Source organism: Schistocerca piceifrons, chromosome 2 (genome assembly GCF_021461385.2).
Source record: "Schistocerca piceifrons isolate TAMUIC-IGC-003096 chromosome 2, iqSchPice1.1, whole genome shotgun sequence".
Classification (NCBI taxonomy): Eukaryota; Metazoa; Arthropoda; class Insecta; order Orthoptera; family Acrididae; genus Schistocerca; species Schistocerca piceifrons.
Window position 1 is genome coordinate 244,352,688 of NC_060139.1, and position 20,309 is coordinate 244,372,996.

Sequence of the window (20,309 nt, forward strand, 5' to 3'; positions counted from 1 at the left end):
ATCTGGGAGTAAGGACGCTGCTTATAAATCACCAACGCCAGCAGATTCAAAGACGAAGGGGAAATATGAGACTATCCAGGCCTCATGCGGAGATAGCAGTGACAAGGAAGAGATGTGTGGTTGGGCTGCTTCAAAGCAGCTAAGGAATGCAGGACAGTGTGTGACCAACATTTGGAACAGCCTTGAGAGTGACAACGTAAGAATGACATCAGTTCTCGAGTCACACACCAGCCCACACAAGAAAGAGAAATTCCATCCTGCGCTGGATGCAGGGGGAGGGGAGGGGGGCTGTGGCCATGGAATGGCGATAAGTTATTGGGTGGCATTGCAAATTTAGTTTGCCGGTGACAACGTGGAGAGGAGGAAAAAAACTGAGCATACATGAGCTTGATTGGAATTGAAGAGAACAAATGGTGAGGCGGCATGGAAGCAAGAAGACATAGGGCTCATCCACCCATCGGTCAAATTCACCTCCCGACACTGTGTTATCGCTGCTGCAGTTACGGAAACACACGGAAGCAACGCGGAGACCGGTCCAGGCCTCGCTGTAAAGCCGCCAGTTACCTATGACACTTACCAAGACCCAGCGTCCGGCCGAAGTGGCCGTGCGGTTAAAGGCGCTGCAGCCTGGAACCGCAAGACTGCTATGGTCGCATGTTCGAATCCTGCCTCGGGCATGGATGTTTGTGGTGTCCTTAGGTTAGTTAGGTTTAACTAGTTCTGAGTTCTAGGGGACTAATGACCTCAGCAGTTGAGTCCCATAGTGCTCGGAGCCATTTGAACCATTTGAAGACCCAGCGTCTGCTGCCGTTACCACCACACGACAAGTGACTATGAAGAAGAGTTAGCGGATACATTCCCTCCTCCTTCTCCTTAATAGCTGAGTCATGTCCATGCCTTGTCAAAATGGCCCTGAGATACATAATTCTTGTGTAAAGATACTGAAATAAATGTTAGCATTCATGTTTTAATCATTTAAACTATATGTTCTATTTACTTCTCCATCCTTTAATCTCATAACCTTTTGGCTTTTGATTCCATTTAATTGTTGGCGTCACTTAATTGTTGGCATCACTTAATTATTGATATCAATTACTGATGCCACTTAATCATTGGCACCCGACATGGGATTATACAGCACTGTTCAAAAAGAAGGAACAGGTTTCAAATATTTATTGCTTACGACCCACGAAAGATAGAAATACATCTCCAACGCTCCTGGAAAGAGAAAAGTTCAAATTTTTGTGCATTCAAAGTGAGCAACATGTGTTACACGATCAATATCAAAACGGTGGCTCATTTCCTGCCAAACACACGAAGCAGCTGGTCTCTAGTTGTCGAATTCACAGCTTCAACAATGCGATGTCGCAGACTTTCAAAAGTTTCAAGCATAGGGGGTATAAAAACGCAGTCTTTTACCTAACCCCCAGGTAAGTCTTAGTGTGTGAGGTCTCGAGATCTGGGAGGCCACTGGCAATCATCTTCTACACCACCACCACCATCACTTCCTCCTCCTTCTCCTCCTCCTCCTCTTCCTCTTTCTCATCTTCCAGTCCAACGTTCTGGAATGGTGTCATTTAAGTAACGTCGGACGTGCTTGGAGAAACTGCACCGTCGTTCTGAGACGACATTAAACTTCTCGTCCCCCTACAACTGACTGGGCCAGTGAGTTCAGAAAGCGGGGGAAGGCAAAGGCATGGCACCTCCAGTAGTACCATCATCAAGTAACATGGTGTGCTGTTACAAACCAACTATCAGGTTGATGGCAAGTTTACTTACTAGGTACCTGACGTTAAGTGGATACGTTCACCACTAAGGGGGTAAAATTGTGTGTGGAAGCTTTTTTTGTTTATTTAAACAAATGTTTAATAAAATACTACTAAAGCATTTTTGAAGCTACATCTCTGAAAACTGGTATTTAACTTTGCGGTTAAAAATCAAAAATAACTGTTTAAGTATCTTCGGAAATTCAGACCCTAATGGGGTGAAACAGGGATGAAAACTTTTATAAAAATATTTCGTTACCTTTATACTGAAACATTTTTAAAACTATATCTATAAAACTAGTATTAAACTTCAACGAAATAAGTGTTAGGGAATGAAAGTTTCTATGGAAATATCACAAAAATTCAAAAGGCATGATTAACGAATACCAGAATCGCTTTTTTGTCAAAAGTAATTTTACATTAGGAGAAGACTATGCTTCTATGGCTTCTTTGGCTTAATTAGTGTGAAAAGATTGGATGTTGGGATTTGTGAACAACATGAAAAATTCTATCAAACATTAAAAAAATACTGAAGATCATGCAGTCTAAGCGAGCGACGCTACGGCCGGTAAGCTAGTGTGCGTAGGACACACGAAATCCAAGTTGCGTTGTTATCAATTTATTAATCTAAACTAGTTACGTGCTTAATACTAGCAGTTGTTGATCCAACACTGCCGGCCGTGGTGGCCGTGCAGTTCTAGGCGCTACAGTCCGGAACCGCGGGACTGCTACGGTCGCAGGTTCGAATCCTGCCTCGGGCATGGATGCGTGTGCTGTCCTTAGGTTAGTTAGGTTTAAGTAGTTCTAAGTTATAGGGGACTGATGACTTAAGATGTTAAGTCCCATAGTGCTCAGAGCCATTTTTTAATCCAACACTAAGTTGTTAAAATTTTCTTTCAAATTCATGTAAAGCTGCGTTTTCTAAAGTGTGTGCACTGTCTTTCATACTGGCCAACACAAACATGAATTACATATTATACAAGAGTTGTCATAAGCCCATACCAGGCAGTCTATGGCCAATGCCGATGGTTACGAGAAAGACAGTCCATAGGATGTAATAGAATCTCTGACGATTTCATCAAAGCGTCCAATCTAGCATCGAGCTGTATATGAGACCACAACTGGACTGTCTGCTTGCAAAATTAAAGCGGTCAATATTATTTCGAAGGGTTCCTGACGTGTGTTTGTAGTTCACCCACAATAAAGAAAAAGGCGAACCGCGGTGTTAAATACACTTTTCCGCCGCGGTGATAAATACACTTTTCCGCCTGTTTCAGTAAACCTTGCCATTCGGTGGTCAATGTTTCCACAACATTAGAAACATACATCGAACAATTAAAGGCATTTCAAAACGCGAAACCACCTTCACGATGTAATTGTATTGGCGCCTAGTCGAGAACAGCACATGACTACCTCAGTGTTGTTCACCAGCCTGTAACACAACGCCCGTTCGCAGACAGCGAGAGTTCTTACTCATTGTCTTCGGGCTTGTCAAACCCTATCTTGGCCTGGAGGGTCGTCGGATCTCTCCCCAACTGAGAGAGTTAGGAACATTATGGGCAGAGCGCTCCAACCAGCTCACGGTTTTGACGATCTAAAGCTCCAGTTGCTCACAATTTGGCACGATATCCCTCAAGAGGACATCCAACAGCTATATCAACCAACACCAAGGCGAATAAACGCTTGCGAAAGGGCCAAAGGGAACAAACGCGTTATTGACTTGATAAGTTTATCAAACCCGTTCTCCTGAACAAATCGTCATTTTGTTGTAATAATTTGTTTCTCTGTATATGTGCGTCACATATATCGGTTTCCGTCTCATTCGGATAATTAATTCGTGGTGCGCTGTTTTTCTGTCTTACAGCGTATGTAGTTGTTTCAAAAACGTATGCAATACATTTAAGAATGACTTGCCTCGGGAAAAGTACGTCAAACTGCGGTGGCACGATGCAGTTACCATTACAACACGCATCAAATTAAACAAATTAAATTACTGGGAATAACTTTGTCAGCTTTTTTTTTACCATAAAAATGACATCGCATTTACCTTCTGCTTTTGGTGTATCGGGCCATGCTGACTATTGTACGTCTTCATTGTTTGAAAGTCCTCTTTGTTCCTATCGACTTCCATGTGGAAAGTGTGGTGACAAGTGTTAAAGCGGACTTCAAGAAAAAGGATATGCATTTTCGACTTTGTATGAAAGTACACATGATTCGACATGGCATTCGGTCATTCTGCTCTCAAACAATTACTGCACAATCCTCATACGCGTTCACTGAAACATAATAAACCTCACAAAGTGAAAAAATATGATCAACTATAGGATTCTGAAAATGACTTGCAGAAATCATTTAAATAAAACTAAAGTTATTATTCAGTAGATCATGAAATGTATAGGGATAAAAATATTGTCGAGTTTCAAGCTGTGCCAAGTGGTCTGAAGCCCGAGAATATTTTATTTATGGATATCGCCGCGAGAGAATGCATCCATACACGTCGTCTATAACAGCAGAAGTGACATAACAATAAAGGAAGTCCTCCTTTGACAAAACTTAGTTTAGAAAAATGAGTGTCCCAGAGCAGAGAGTGTCCTTTCTCGCTACATTTAATACAGACTCTCTGGTTTTTAAGAAACATGTTTTTCTTCGCCTACTGATTGGTTCCTTTTAAGAATTTACCAAAAACAGTGAAATATTTACACTTGTTATATAATTTACTGACTTGGAATCCAGTTTAGCGAATATTACATTCCGACAATTTCAATGTTTGACACAAGAGTGACGCATGTCGCACCTGCAAATTGTCAACAACAGGCATTTAAACTGAGTAAATACATTCTTGTCATAATTCTGTTGACACACACACACACACACACACACACACACATGCAGAACTATATCAACCATAATTCGTGGAACTAGCAAATAATAAATTACTGTAACAAATAACAAATGCTGTACCTACTGAGTTACAGTACTTGCGTTGTCAGTGCGGATCACTTCCATGACCAAAAAAAGAAAAAAAATTACGTCTGAAAGCAAGAGGCTTCCATTGTTTATCATGGACAACTTTGAAATCATTATCCAACATAGGTGGACAACCGAGAGTTCCGATGAAACCGGTTCTAGGCGCTTCAGTCCGGAACCACGCGGCTGCTATGGTCGCAGGTTCGAATCCTGCCTCGCGCATGGATGTGTGTGATGTCCTTGGGTTAGTTAGGTTTAAGTAGTTCTAAGTCTAGGGGACTGATGACCTCAGATGTTAAGTCTCATAGTGCTTAGAGCCATTTGATGAAACCGAACAGAGACATGTTAATGTTTGTAGGTGCACGGCATTGCATCTTGACTAGTCTAGTGAATAAATACCACGTAAGCAAAATGATAGTTTTATTTCCAACTCAACGATGTCACGAAAGCGTGGTACTTTGCGATTTAGGACTTGACCATGTGAAAAGGTACATAACTACTTTCTTCTCATGAACAACGCCGTTTCTTGATAAACACTGAGAGAACGAAGCAACTATGGAGGAAAATTCATTTAACGCACTTGATAGAAAATATATACTGTTGTAATCAAATACTGACATAAATACATACATACAAAAGTTAACTGTATAAATGTAGCGTTGTAATTAGTAATACATCCGATACAAATACGCATATCTATTATGACAAAGACAATGGCACACTGCCTTCATTAGGACATCCCCCACTTCACTAAGCCAGTATTCTAGCATAGTTCCCATATTCAAGTACAAAGCAAAGATATCCAGTAGGGTAAAGGTGCTGCAAATGCAGTGTCAATGCAGCTCCTAAAAGCGTTTTACAATACCTGTCCAGAAGAACAATACTTCATTACCACATTTACGTCTGACTTCCTTTTATTATACGTAGATTTTTTTTTGCAGCTTAATGGAAAGAGAACTTCTGATTCATAACATAAAAATGACATTAAATATCGTTAACCACAGCTGCGAAGTGTGTGGATGGCTCTGTATTATAGTTTCCTGCCTACGGCAGCCACTGTCGTACAGTGCATGCAGAACTTCGTCTCCCCGGTGGGCTCAGTGTAGTTTGTTAAGCCTCCAAGTTTCTCCATATGATGCATCCAGTCGTCCATAAAGTCATCCTGCTGGTCTTCTGGTATGCGATTCAGAAACGCATTTACTGATTTTAGGGCAGCTGAAACAGTAAGAGGCGAAATTTATTAGTACAAATCAGAAATGCCTGTGGTGGAGCAAACACATGGTATCATCGCTCGTAACGCAGGCATCATTTGATGGTAGGCAATTAAAACCTCGTAGCTCTGTTTTCTTAAATTTAACAAGAGAAGCAAAAACTGTTATTTAAAAAAATATATAATGGTCGAAGCAGACGAAATGAATTAAAATTTGTGCTACACGTGTAACTATATGCCAGAAGCCTACTTATTGACAGATCAGAGAAATCCATGCACTTCTAAATATCTCTCTGTAAAGGAATACTGGTAACTGGAATCTTGAGGTTTTCAGAGACAGATCGAGTTACAAGGTTTTGAGTGCCTACCGACGCATTAGTATTTTAGAAACAAAGGTATCGAAACTTTTTTCAGTAGGTGAACCGTTTGTGTAGACCTTGAAAATTGGATGCATAGATTCAGTATTCACCCTGGATGGAAGTTCTCTTTCTCATGGGCGTCTCTAGAAATCTCTCCAACAGGATGTAAGCCTCCGTCCCACCTTTATTACTTTGAATAATTGAAGTGTTCACTCAAATTTTATGGCAGTCAGAAAAGTGGAAGGGGCTCGTTACATCAGATATTCAGGCGGCTATTAAATTGAACTATGTGACTAAACCAACCTCCGCTCGTCATTCTATACGTATGGAAAACTATTTTTAATGATCGTTCTGAAGCGAGTACTCAGATCAACCACGGTTTAGTTTACCACTTACAGAAATTTTAAAGTCCCTCAGTAGTCTCTTTCAATCCTACATCACCTGACCTTAACAGTCACGTAAGTCAGTTTCTTTCAGCTAGTTCACAGTACGAATCTTTTGCTATTTCGTTGTTGTTGTTGTGGTCTTCAGTCCAGAGACTGGTTTGATGTAGCTCTCCGTGCTACCCTATCCTGTGCAAGATTCTTCATCTCCAAGTATCTACTACAACAAACATCCTTCTGAATCTGCTTAGTGTATTCATCTCTTGGTCTCCCTCTACGATTTTTACGCTCCACGCTGCCCTCTACTACTAAATTGGTGATCCCTTGATGCCTCAGAATATGTCCTACCAATTGATCCTTTCTTCTAGTCAAGTTGAGCCACAAATTCCTCTTCTCCCCAATTCTATTCAGTATCTCCTCATTAGTTACGTGATCTATCCATCTAATCTTCAGCAGTCTTCTGTAGCACCACATTTCGAAAGCCTCTATTCTCTTCTTGTCTAAACTATTTATCGTCCATGTTTCAGTCACGGAAATGACTACACTCGATACAAACTCCTTCAGAAAAGACTTCCTGACACTTAAATCTGTACTCGATGTTAACAAATTTCTCTTCTTCCGAAACGCTTTCCTTGCCATTGCCAGACTACACTTTATATCCTCCCTACTTCGACCATCATCAGTTATTTTGCTCCCCAAACAGCAAAATTCATGTACCACTTTAAGTGTCTCATTTCCTAATCTAATTCCCTCAGTTCACATGATTTAATTCGATTATTATCCACATTTTGCTTTTGTTGACGTTCATGTTATGTCCTCCTTTGAAGACACTGTCCATTCTGTTCAACTGCTCTTCCTTTGCTGTCTCTGACAGAATTACAATGTCATCGACAAACCTCGAAGTTTTTATTTCTTCTCCATGGATTTCAATTTCTACTCCAAATTTTTCTTTTGTTTCCTTTACTGCTTGCTCAATATACAGATTGAAGAACACCTAGGATAAGCTACAACTCTGTCTCACTCCCTTCCCAACCACTGCTTCCCTTTCATGCCCCTCAACTCTCATAACTGCCATCTGGTTTCGGTACAAACTGTAAATAGCCTCTCACTCGCTGTATTTTACCCCTGCCACCTTTAGAATTTGAAAGAGAGTATTCCAATCAACATTGTCAAAAGCTTTCTCTAAGTCTACAAATGCTAGACACGTACGTTTGCCTTTCCTTAATCTATCTTCTAAGATAAGTCGTAGGGTCAGTATTTCCTCACGTGTTCCAACATTTCTACGGAATCAAAATTGATCTTCCGCAAGGTCGGCTTCTACCAGCTTTTCCATCCGTCTGTAAAGAATTCATGCCAGTATTTTGTAGCCGTGACTTATTAAACCGATAGTTCGGTAATTTTCACACCTGTCAACACCTGCTTTCGTTGGGATTGGAATTCTTATATTCTTGAAGTCTGAGGATATTTCGCCTGCCTCATACATCTTTTTCATCAGATGGTAGAGTTTTGTCAGGGCTGGCTCTCCCAAGGCTATCAGTAATTCTAATGGAATGTTGTCTACTCCAGGGGCCTTATTTCGATTCACGTCTTTCAGTGCTCTGTCAAACTCGTCACGCAGTATTCTCTCCCATTTCATCTTCATCTACGTCTTCTTCTGCAACAGGCCTACTAAAGATACTGCTTATAACACACTTGTTCCCCCTATTCTGGAGTTCTGCTGTGCGGTGTGGGACCCGCATCAGATGGGACTCACGGATGACATCGAAAAAGTACAAAGAAGGGCAGCTCGTTTTGTATTATCGCGAAGTAGGAGAAATAGTGTCACAGACATGATAAGTGAATTGGAGTGGCAATCATTAAAACAAAGGCGTTTTTCGTTGGGACGGGATCTTCTCATGAAATTTCAATCATCAGTTTTCTCCTGCTATTGCGAAAACATTCTGTTGGCACCCATCTGCATAGGGATAAATGATCATCACGACAAAATAAGAAGAATCAGGGTTCGCACAGAAAAATTTAAGTGCTCGTTTTTCCCGCGCGCCGTTGGAGATCGGAACGGTAGAGATGGTTCAGTGAACCCCCTGCCAGGCACTTTATTGTGAATAGCAGAGTAATCACGTATATGTACCCTTAGTAATATGTGTCTCTACATCCTTACATGTGTCCTCTAGCCGTCCCTGTTTAGCCATTTTGCACTTCCTGTCGATCTCATTTTTGAGCCGTTTGTATTCCTTTTGCCTGCTTCATTTACTGCATTTTTATATTTTCTCCTTTCATCAATTAAATTCAATACCTCCTCTATTACCCAAGGATTTCCAATAGCTCTTGTCTTTTTACCTACTTGATCCTCTGCTGCCATTCAGTAATATCACCTAAAAGTGTTCGAGATACTTCCGATATTCCACTTTGACACGTGGCTGCCTAGGAAACTAGTTTGGCACGTGCTACTAATAACTGCTCTACACGCTACACTTTTTGATGTTCACACTGTTTAAAACTCACGATTCTACACACTTTTGTTTTACAAAACTACTTCCCACCAATTTTCCGTAAGAAAACATGTTACAGATTCTTCTCCTTATCACTTTCTAACTCATATTGCAATATTAAACTTTAGTTCGCAACAGCCCGACTGTCACCTTTGGCCCCTTAGCCGTAGACTGACTCGCTCTAACGTCTCGAAAGCGCGCGCAAAATCTGCTTGGGATTCCCCGACCGCTGGAGCGTGACTGTCTTCCAGAACCTTCTAGAATGCCAGGATGTCGCAGCCACCGAAAATGGGATTGTGTATCGATCTTTGGTAAGAGTGTCTATAATGGTGCTGATACAAGGAGACACGATTCTGAAATTTCCGTTTTTGATGTAACTGAATTGGTAGATTTCAAGATCTACTGTGGCCCCACGTGAACTTGAGTCAAATCCTATTGTATACCAAACGATTGATACCCACTCAACATATTTTGGAAGGTGAATAACTTTGTACCTAAAAGGTACGCATATTTCATTAGTAGACCTATGTACAAAGGACATCTTTATACACTGTTAATATGAAAACTGACATCACTTTACTTGAATTAATGATCAATGACGCGTATTCATTTAGCTAGGAAATAAAGTTCACTATGTCCACGGAGTGGCGACAGGTTGCTTTCCCGATTAATCAAATTTCAAATTCCATCGGCGTAAAACGTCTGAAAGCAGGCACCCTGAAACAATCGGCAGAAGGATCCAGACAGGACGTGGAAGTATTATCGTCTGGGGAGCGTTTCTTTGGCATTCGCTGGGTGATCTCCCATTCTGGAAGGCACAGTGAATCAACACGATTGTGCTTCTACCCTTGGGGACCATGTGAATCCCTATAAGAAGTTTGTTTTTTCGGCACAATAGCGTTTACTATCAGGACAATGCAACGTGTCACATAGCTCGCCGTTTACGTGCGTGTTTCGCTTTCCTCTGTCCACCAAATCCAATTGAGAATCTATGGGACCACCTAGATTGGACTGTTGGCGCCATGGATGCTCAGCCGAGAAACCCAGCGAAGCTGACCACGGCACTGGAGTCAGTATGGCTCCACATTTCGGTCGGTACTCTAACAACCCTACCACAACAAAGGTCAAAAATTAATTATGATTGTAGTGTTGCTCACGCTGCTAAATATTGCATTTTCGGGCAACAACAAAGTTATATTATGTGGCATGTGTCATAAGAGCACAGTTAATAAAGTCATTTCTTGAAATAATGGATAAACTAGGCACTCATCTTTTCGTGTTTCCCACGCTGGTCTCATTGTGAACTCATGGTTCAATCGTCGAAAATCTAGGTAGTGATGATTCCAAGCCCGGATGCAAAGAGGCCTAGGTGTTATTCTGCGATATTCAAAAGTTTTATAGATGTGTTTCATAAACCATTCTTGAAGATTAAACTTTTGCAAGTTAGGACAATGGTGACGTGAAAAAGTAATCAGCACTCCGAATTTGAGTTACACTTCTTTTTTATTACTTTTGTTGCAATATCACGTAACTCGTTCCAAAACATCACTTCACAATATAAAACATACTTGAAAATATCTTCCTCACTGTTAAAGTTCACATTTCATAAACTGACTACAATTTGCGTCTTTTTAACATGATGACCAAAGCTTGACTCTCTAATAACCGCTTACGTGCCCAAAAATCAGAGTTACAAGTACGTCAAAGATCATAGTGACAAAAGAAAGAATACACATAATAATAATATCATTGCAATACATACATATCGATGTATCGAAGTACCTCTACATTAATGAAATCAAATGTAAATGTTGTCACAGAAATATGTTAACTATTTTATAGAAACACAGTAGAATATTGCTGGTACCGAGAGGTTGAGGTGAGGTGCCGTAATGGTTACGCAATTCAAGTACCATTGCAGTAGCTTCCAGAACCAGACTCTCTTCCTAAGCGTCTTGCAGTGGTCCGCACTAGAGAAGGTGATTACTCAGGCTTTTGACAGGTGGTTATTTTAACGTGACTAAGCAGGGTACTGTACTCCAGTAAGGACATTACTCTAATTAGTAAATGGAGTCAGACACAAGTGTTACTTTTTACGAAGACTATTCGAGATGATTTACGATAAAGTGAGGACGTAAATCTAGGTGTGGAGCAATGCTAACATGGAGATAGAAGAGGACTATTCTAAGGAAGTTAAATTCGCGAATTAGGTGGCTGGTGAAACTCAGAATGACCTTACCTCTGTGCTGCGCTTCGGATGGGAACACGAACGTCTGCGGACTCATGTCGCAGCGCACGACGTGGAAGCCCTCGCTCTGCAGCAGCTGACGGAACTCGCTGGCTGGGTCCTCACTGCGATGATAGGGCGACACAAACGTCTCCACGTCCTGCTGGAAGCAGCAGATTAATTCACTTCTTTGATTCAAAACTAGAAGTGTATTTCCTAAAGACATCTTCTTCGTTCTATAAGGGCATTAGAAAAACAGACAATGGTCTTTCTTTTACATATTAAAGATAGTGATTAACTGAAACAACAAGTTTACCGTTCCCAGTCACTGTTTATTTATCTCCACGGCGCGTTTCAAAGGTTTAAACCTCCATCATCAGGTGGATTTACATTTGTTAGTGTGACATGTATGTGTGTGTGTGTGTGTGTGTGTGTGTGTGTGTGTGTGTGTGTGTGTTGTGTTACGATTTTTCGGAGGAACTTGTGGCACTGTCTCCAGTGGCCACAGGTTTAGTTCACTATCGTAACACATCACATGTATACTGTCATATTTTGTAAACAAAAAAAAGAAAAAACAAATCGTAACATTACATATACACACATGCCATACTAACAAATTTGAATCGATCTTAGAAACGCGTCGTGGAGATAAATAAATAAACAGTTACTGGTAACAGTAAACTTGTTTCATTTAATGTCAATGTCCGCCACCGTAGCTGAGTACACAGCGAGCTGGCTTGTCATGCTGAGAGGCCCGGGTTCGATTCACGGATGGGTTGGAGATTCTCTTCGCTCCGGGACTCGGAGTTTGTGTCGTCTTCATCATCCTCATTTCATCCTCATAGACGCGCAAGTCGCCGAAGTGGTGCCACATCAAAAGACTTGCACAAGGCGGCCAGGTCTATCCGCCGGGAGGCGCTCGCCACACGACATTTCTTTCTATTTAATGTCAATAACAGTCACGGTAATGCCTGACCTAAAATGTTTACATATAAAGATAGTGACTGAAGATTGTAGTTGACTCTGGATATAGGTTGGTTGGTTGGTTTGGGGAAGGAGACCAGACAGCGTGGTCATCGGTCTCATCGGATTAGGGAAGGATTGGGAAGGAAGTCGGCCGTGCCCTTTCAGAGGAACCATCCCGGCATTTGCCTGGAGTGATTTAGGGAAATCACGGAAAACCTAAATCAGGATGGCCGGATGCGGGATTGAACCGTCGTCCTCCCGAATGCGAGTCCAGTGTCTAACCACTGCGCCACCTCGCTCGGTGCCAACAGTTTTGGCGACAAGTTTTGAGTATGTGCGCTGTGTATAACTACATTTTTGAGTTAATAAAATCGTTACCGTTACTTTACTTTACACTAGTGACCGGGTTTCATTTGAATGTCCCTTATACTTACCAGTATCATTAAACCACCAAATTGTCCGAAGAAGCTAGTTCATACACACATTATTTCAGTACAGAACTGAAATGTTTAAACCGCGGTCAGTAGCGGTCTGAAAAGGTTATTACGGCGTTGCTGGGTACGTTATGTAGAGAAATAATTGTTAACAAAAAGTTCGATACATTGCACCTTTTCTGAGTTAATAGGCATTGAATTTAGTCCACCAGACCATTGGACGCGCAAATTCAAGCAACCTGCCAGAGATGGTGTCGCCAAATGTGTTCTTCGTTTGGTTTCCTGAAACCGAACAAGAGAGCGATACAAAAAGTGGACATGGGACGGTAGTAAGGATTGAACCGGAGCCAAAGGCTGAGCCGTCTCGTGCGTTATCATCTGCACTACCATAACTACCGACACTAATTGCATATGGCGTGCCGCTTGAATCTGCTCACGCAGCGGCGTGATTGGCTAACTTCAACGCCAGTTAACTCTGAAGCGGCGCAACACACCGATTTTTTTCCTCAGTAGTTATTTCTCAGTAAACCTACCCTACAGGGTTTGCAGATTGCTTCTGACCGCCTTGCATAAATAATAAATGAAAACTAGTTTCATTCAAAGGAACAGGTGGATATTTAGTGATTTACAAACAGCTACTAAATACTAAAAATTGCCTACAATAATTTCTAGAAAGCCATATATCTAATAATTACTGTAGTCCCAATGTAGTATTAATTCCAAAAAATAAATGTGAAAACAATATCTGACACTAGGTTCATACTTCCTGGCCGCCTCAAACATAGAATTTAACTGGACGAAGTATAAGTCTACCGCAATGTTAATGCAATTGGTTTTAGCCTATATCGCTACATATTTACGATGCGGTAGTCACTAAAACTTAGATTTCTTCATCAGTAAAAACTTAGTATATTGTCACAGTATAGTGAAACTTACTTGAGGACTAACTATTAGAAACTATTTCTGTTGGCTGTATTAATAATTAACTATCATAAAACTGATCTACTGTAGTTAGACCTAAATAGGCAATAATGGTACGCAATAAAAATTGCAGGAAGGGACTGTGTCCGAATAAGTCACTACTGCCTCAGGAATATTAAGCAGTTACTTCATTTATGTTTACACGAGTTCACTGATGACTTTCTTGGAATAACGGTTACGTACACCCTGTTTGAAAAAGGGGCGTACCGACAAAGAAAATTTTCTCACTGCATTAATAACAAACATTTTAAGTGACAAAATCTTCGAGTCGTATGTAACCAAACAGTTTACTGAAATGCCTATGATTTCTTCACTTTTTATTAGAAATTGCATGTACTCAAAATTTATTGTTTTCTTCGAGTAGTTGTACTTTCCTATGTAGCACGCGTATCCGCGTCATCGTGTTTTATACGTTTCTGTCTGGCATATAGATAGCTAACACATGCACTATGTGATCAAAAGTATCCGGACACCTGGATGAAAAACAGATTTGTGCCGCCCTCCATCGGTAATGCTGGAATTCAATATGGTGTTGGCCCATCCTTAGTCTTGATGACAGCTTCCACTCTCGCGGGCATACGTTCAATCAGGTGTTGGAAGATTTCTTGGGGAATGGCAGCCCATTATTCACGGAGTGCTGCACTGAGGAGAGTTATCGATGTCGGTCGGTGAGGCCTGGCACGAAGTCGGCGTTACAAAACATCCCAAAGGTGTTCAGTAGGATTCAGGTCTGGATTCTGTGCTGGCCAGTCCATTACAGGGATGTTATTATCGTGTAGCCACTCCGCCACAGGCCGTGCATGATAAACAGGTGCTCGATCGTGTTGAAAGGTGCAATCGCCATCCCCGAATTGCTCTTCAACAGCAGGGAAGCAAGAAGGTGCTTAAAACATCAATTTAGGCCTCTGCTGTGATTGTGTCACGCAAAACAACAAGGGGTGCAAGCATCCTCCATGAAAAACACGATCACATCATAACACCACCACCTCCTAATTTTACTGTTGGCGCTACACACGCTGGCAGAGGACGATCATCGGCATTCGCCATACCCACACCCCACCATCAGATCGCGATTCGTCACTCCACACAACGTTTTTCCACTGTTCAATGATCCAATGTTTACGATCCTTACACCAAGCGAGCCGTCGTTTGGCATTTACCGGCATGATGTGTGGCTTATGAGCAGCCACTCGACCATGAAATCCAAGTTTTCTCACCTCCCGCATGTCATAGTACTTGCAGTGGATCCTGATGTAGTTTGGAATTCCTGTGTGATGGTCTGGATAGATGTCTGCCTATTACACATTACGACCCTCTTCAACTGTCAGCGGTCTCTGTTTGTCAACAGACGAGATCGACCTGTATGCTTTTGTGGTGTACGTGTCTCTTCACGTTTCCACTTCACTATCACATCGGAAACAGTGGACCTAGGGATGTTTAGGAGTGTGGAAATCTTGAGTACAGACTATAAAACAAGCGACACCCAATCACTTGAACACGTTCGAAGTCCGTGAGTTCCGGAAACGCCCCATTCTGCTCTCTCAAGATATCTAATGACCACTGAGGTCGCTGATATGGAGTATCTGGCAGTAGGTGGAAGCACAATGCACGTAATATGAAAAATGTATTTTTTGGGGGGCGTTCGGATATTTTTGATCACATAGAGAAAAGTCGCGGTCATTCTAATGATCTCGATACATTATTCTGTCTGGAATTTGTTCGAGAAATGTCGCTAATATTCTACTGTTTTCTCGTACAGAAAACCTTCGACAGGTAGCGTTATAAATACGCACTATTCGCCGGACAGACTTAATGGCTTAGCTCTGCTGAACACTCACCCTGGCATTGATTATCCTATTGGCGATGTAATTAACCAATTAGCCAGGAAGAATAGGCGCATGGAATTCATCATTTAAGGAATAGAACCACAACTGCAACTTTTATGTATCATAAGATGGCACTCTTTTGTATATGTGTACAATCAGTTTAAATAAAACTTTCTTAAACTTTGCATGTGACTTTATTATTTTTTATTACGCTAAAAGTAAAGGTAGCTCAAGGCATCTTTAGCGCCCCCTCCTTGAAGTTTTTCTGTAACCGCCACTGGTGACAGCTCGTTAAAGTTATTTGCAAGAGAATACCGAACCTTAATATGAAAGCGTGACAAAGGGGTAAAGTCACCATAGAAATTAATTTGGTCCTCCATCATGGTTGCATAAGTCATAAACGACCTTAATGACCTTCAAAAAATAAATTATTGCTTGATTTTCCTAAATAAATATTTAATTTAATTTAGGTTCATTAGGCCTCCTCCTCCATTAGCCTAATTTGATTATGTGTTGTTAACCCTGTACTGACCTAAGCCGAAGTCCTGTTCTTCCTGCCATCGTACTTCACTAACTCCAGCTATATCTAACTTCAGCCTTTTCTCGTTTTAAATTCTCTAACCTATCTATTCGATTGAGGCATCTGACATTCCACGCTCTGACCCGTTGACTGCCAGTTTTGCTTTTCCTGATGACAACATTTTTACAGGTAGTCCCAGCTCTGAGATCCGGATGGAAAACCATTTTATCCAAGAGGATATCGTAATCATCCAATAGAGCTGCATGCCCTCGGGAAACATAATTGCAGTATCTTTCCGCTTTTTTCAGCTGTTTGTAACACCAACACAGCAAGGCTATGTTGGTTAATGTTACAAAGCCAAATCATCCAGACTGTTGCTCCTGCAACTAATGAAAATGCCTATGCCCCGTATATTGTTGCATCTATTATATGTGCGAGTATATCTCTATGGTTGAGGCACACAACCCATCCCACCATTGCTAAGTCCATGGTTCGTAGAGGTTTGTAACTGTATCAAGCTTTTTTTTCGCAGGACACAATTTTTAGCAGTATCCTGCAAATCGATTAGGCGATGCAAGACAAAAAGAGCGAAAAATTTCGTTCAGAAACGTGGCTCAAAGAAAATAATTGCATCTCTTGAGTCTTCATACTTACAATAGTCTCTCAGCCAAATGATGTCCCCATCATTTGACTGAATAAATTTTCCGTAGTTAATAGTTGTGCTTTGGACTGAGCAAGAGAGGATATCTGGCCAATGCTCTGATCAAATGTCAAAGAACAAAGCATAAAATAATATTAAGTGAGCGCTGTTTGCGCCTGTACGTTACCTTCATGTACCGAGCCCAGCGAGGGTCTTTCGCCAGTTCTTCATAAGCAGCCAAATGGGCACTCTTAGCTAGTACGGTAAAGACAGCTTCTCCTCCCGGTACCAGCAGCTTATGCATATTCTGGATGGCACATCTGTAAAACGAACGTTCATTATGATTTCTGAGATTATGTGAAACATTCTCCATTTGTTGAGTTCATGTATGTCTTTATACGAAGAAACAACGGTGTACAGTTATGCATTGCCTTTCTTTGGGTAGGGGGTGCGTGGGTGAAGAGAGGGTGGATAGTTTACCATCAGACTATCTATGTCGGTACTACGACCGTTGGGCACAAACAAATACTCCTTGTAATTCTCCCTAAAGCGTCTTAACGCTTTCGCACAACTTGGCTTCTAGTCCCTCAGTTCCTCAATCACTTAAATAACTCCTGAAGGGTTTATTTTATCTATTATTTATTTATCTTGATCTGATTAGGGCCACCAGGCCCTCTCTTACATAGTACCAGAGTTTCACACATACAGTACCTTTTTTTACATCATAGTTACCTAAGAAATGACAAATCTATATGACAGATAGTATTAAAATGATTTGAGGATCTATAGTGAGAATGTGAGCAAGTATTACTATGAACTAATAAATTTAATATTGGCAGTACTTCTACTACTGATGTTGCTGCCACTAATAGTGATAACAGTAGCAACAATAACAACAATAGCAATAATGATAATAAAAATAATAATGATACCAATAATAATAATAATAATCATAACGGCAGATATAAAAAGAATTCATAGGTGTACAAGTTAAATATTTTCTGGTAAAACGACTTCTGGGGAAACGAGATTTAAGGAGACTAAGTAATTTAGGACAGTTACTAGAAGGTAAGGGTTTAATTACATGATGATCTGGAACATTCAGCATAAAAATCTTCTGTACACGTGTTACCTTCAACTAGCGCAAGGACAAATGGGGCAGAATTTTATCCAAGAATAACTTTCCCTCAATACATGTTAGGCCAGTGTGCTACGTTTCTGCAGTTCTTAGAGTGTACCTTACTCACTGATGAGGCCAGCCTTTCAAGTGACGGGATCTTCAATTACCATCGTAACAATCACGTCTGCACTTATGAAACCCCTCTTGAAGTAAGACAAAACAGTCGTCAAAACTGGTTCATCCTCAACAGATAGAGAGGAATCATTCATGATCTTCTCATTGGCCCCTACTTCTTTCCGCAACGTAAACGAATCTAAGTCTTCTCCGAGGCGAATTGCTTTATTTACTAAACGATGTACGTTTAGTCGTCATCCAGTCGATATGGTTTACGCACGATGGTACTCCGCCTGACTTTAAACAATTAGTTCTTCGGTATCTCGACAACAAGTTTCCGAACAGCTGAATTGGTCGAGGGGGTCCACTGCATTGCCTACCATATCGGCAGATTTGAATTCCATGGATTCTTTTTTCTTTGGAGATATTTTAAATCCTTGGTGTATTGAACTCCCATACCCAATATCGATAGCTTGAGGGAGCATATCCAAAATGAATTTGACTAAATACAAACCGCACGTACGGCAACGTATGAAATGCAGGCTTAGGGGAGTCACAGAGGCTGGAGGAGGGCTCTTCGAGCAACTTTTTTAAATGTAAACGGGTTTGGCAAACCTACACTGATGAGCCAAAACATCACTGCTCACCGCGACGTCGAATGCCGCCTGGTGGCGTTAGGACCACGTGAAGCGGTAATAGGTAACAGAAGTATGAAAGCGGAGCAAACACGGACTTGGGAATGCCCTAGTGAAGATAAGGGCTGTAAATGGGGAAATCCATTGCGATAAGCGACTTCGACAAAGAGCAGATTATTATTACGCAGAGCCTGTGAACGAATGTCTCGAAGAGAGCGAAGTTGTTCTGAGCATCTACGGAAAGAGATAGAAGGACAGTGAAACTACTACTAGGTGGTAAATTGTTGGACATCCACGACTCTTCACAGAACGTCGGATTCGGAGGCTTGTCTGCTCTGTGCTCTCTCTGCCGAAACAGCACGGTGCTGGTGGAAGCGGAAGTGTTTTGGAACACGCCGTTCATCGTAGATTGTTTAACATGGAGCTCCGCAGCAGACCACTCCTACGTGTTCACATGTTGATCCAACGACATCGTCAATTGCGACTACAGTGGGCACGGGACTATCGCGATTCGACCGTCGATCAATGGAAACGTATCGGCTTTTCGGGTGAATCACATTTCAGCTACCGTATGTCGATGGTCGTCTCCACAAACGCCGTCATTGAGGTGAACAGAGCTGCAGGCTGCAAGGACGCAGGCTGGTGGGAGCAGATTATGCTATGGAATGCATACTCCTGCGTTTTGCGTAGGACCTGTGGCAGTAACCAAAGACACGCTGACAGCTGCGTACCACCTTACATCTTTTCGTGCTTGATGTCTTCACTGATGGCGATGTCATCTTTCAGCATTATAAGCATTATAATTGTCCGTGTCTCGGAGCCGAAACCGTGCTACAGTGGTTTGAGGAGCATTTTTGTGAACTCACGTTGATGTCCCGGCCACCAAATTCGCCTGATGTAAATCCTATGCAACCCATCTGGGCCGCTATCGGACGTTATCACCGCGTACGCAAATCAGCGGCCAGTTATTTACGCGAATTACATGACCTGTGCATATCTCCACAAACCTACCAACGAACTGTCGGGTCCCTGATACGCAGAATCAATGACGTATTTCGTTCCAAATACGGACAAACACATTATTAAGCAGGTGGTCATAATGTTTTGGCTCATGAGTGTATAATTTTTCTGCCATAAATTATAAATCCTTTTGTACATGTTAACGTATATAGTAAATGAATCATTTTTTGCCGTGAATAATAAAACCTTTCATTCATTCCTCTATAACGAAGAATTTTCGCGTCCATGTAGAGGAGTGTGTTACACTTTGGAACAGTTTTGAGTCTTTCACCTCTAGTCAGCCTTGTGATAGAATTTTAATGTTGTTGTTGTTGTTGTTGTTGTTGTTGTGGTCTTCAGTCCTGAGACTGGTTTGATGCAGCTCTCCATGCTACTCTATCCTGTGCAAGCTTCTTCATCTCCCAGTACCTACTGCAACCTACATCCTTCTGAATCTGTTTAGTGTATTCATCTCTCGGTCTCCCTCTACGATTTTTACCGTCCACGCTGCCCTCCAATACTAAATTGGTGATCCCTTGATGCCTCAGAACATGTCCTACCAACCGATCCCTTCTTCTAGTCAAGTTGTGCCACAAACTTCTCTTCTCCCCAATCCAATTCAATACCTCCTCATTAGTTACGTGATCTACCCACCTTATCTTCAGCATTCTTC

General features: G+C 41.5%; 1 protein-coding gene across 1 annotated transcript in view; it reads right to left on the reverse strand.

Moving 5' to 3' along the window:
* Positions 1 to 5,763: 5,763 nt before the first annotated feature.
* Positions 5,764 to 20,309, reverse strand: part of LOC124775291 (juvenile hormone acid O-methyltransferase-like) — a 36,306-nt gene continuing 21,760 nt past the window's right edge. Inside the window, exons 4-6 of the mRNA XM_047250128.1 lie at positions 16,956 to 17,088; positions 11,414 to 11,561; positions 5,764 to 5,948 (exon numbers count right to left, since the gene is read on the reverse strand). Coding sequence (XP_047106084.1) covers positions 5,764 to 5,948; positions 11,414 to 11,561; positions 16,956 to 17,088 — 466 coding nt within the window. The remainder of the gene's footprint in view (positions 5,949 to 11,413; positions 11,562 to 16,955; positions 17,089 to 20,309) is intronic.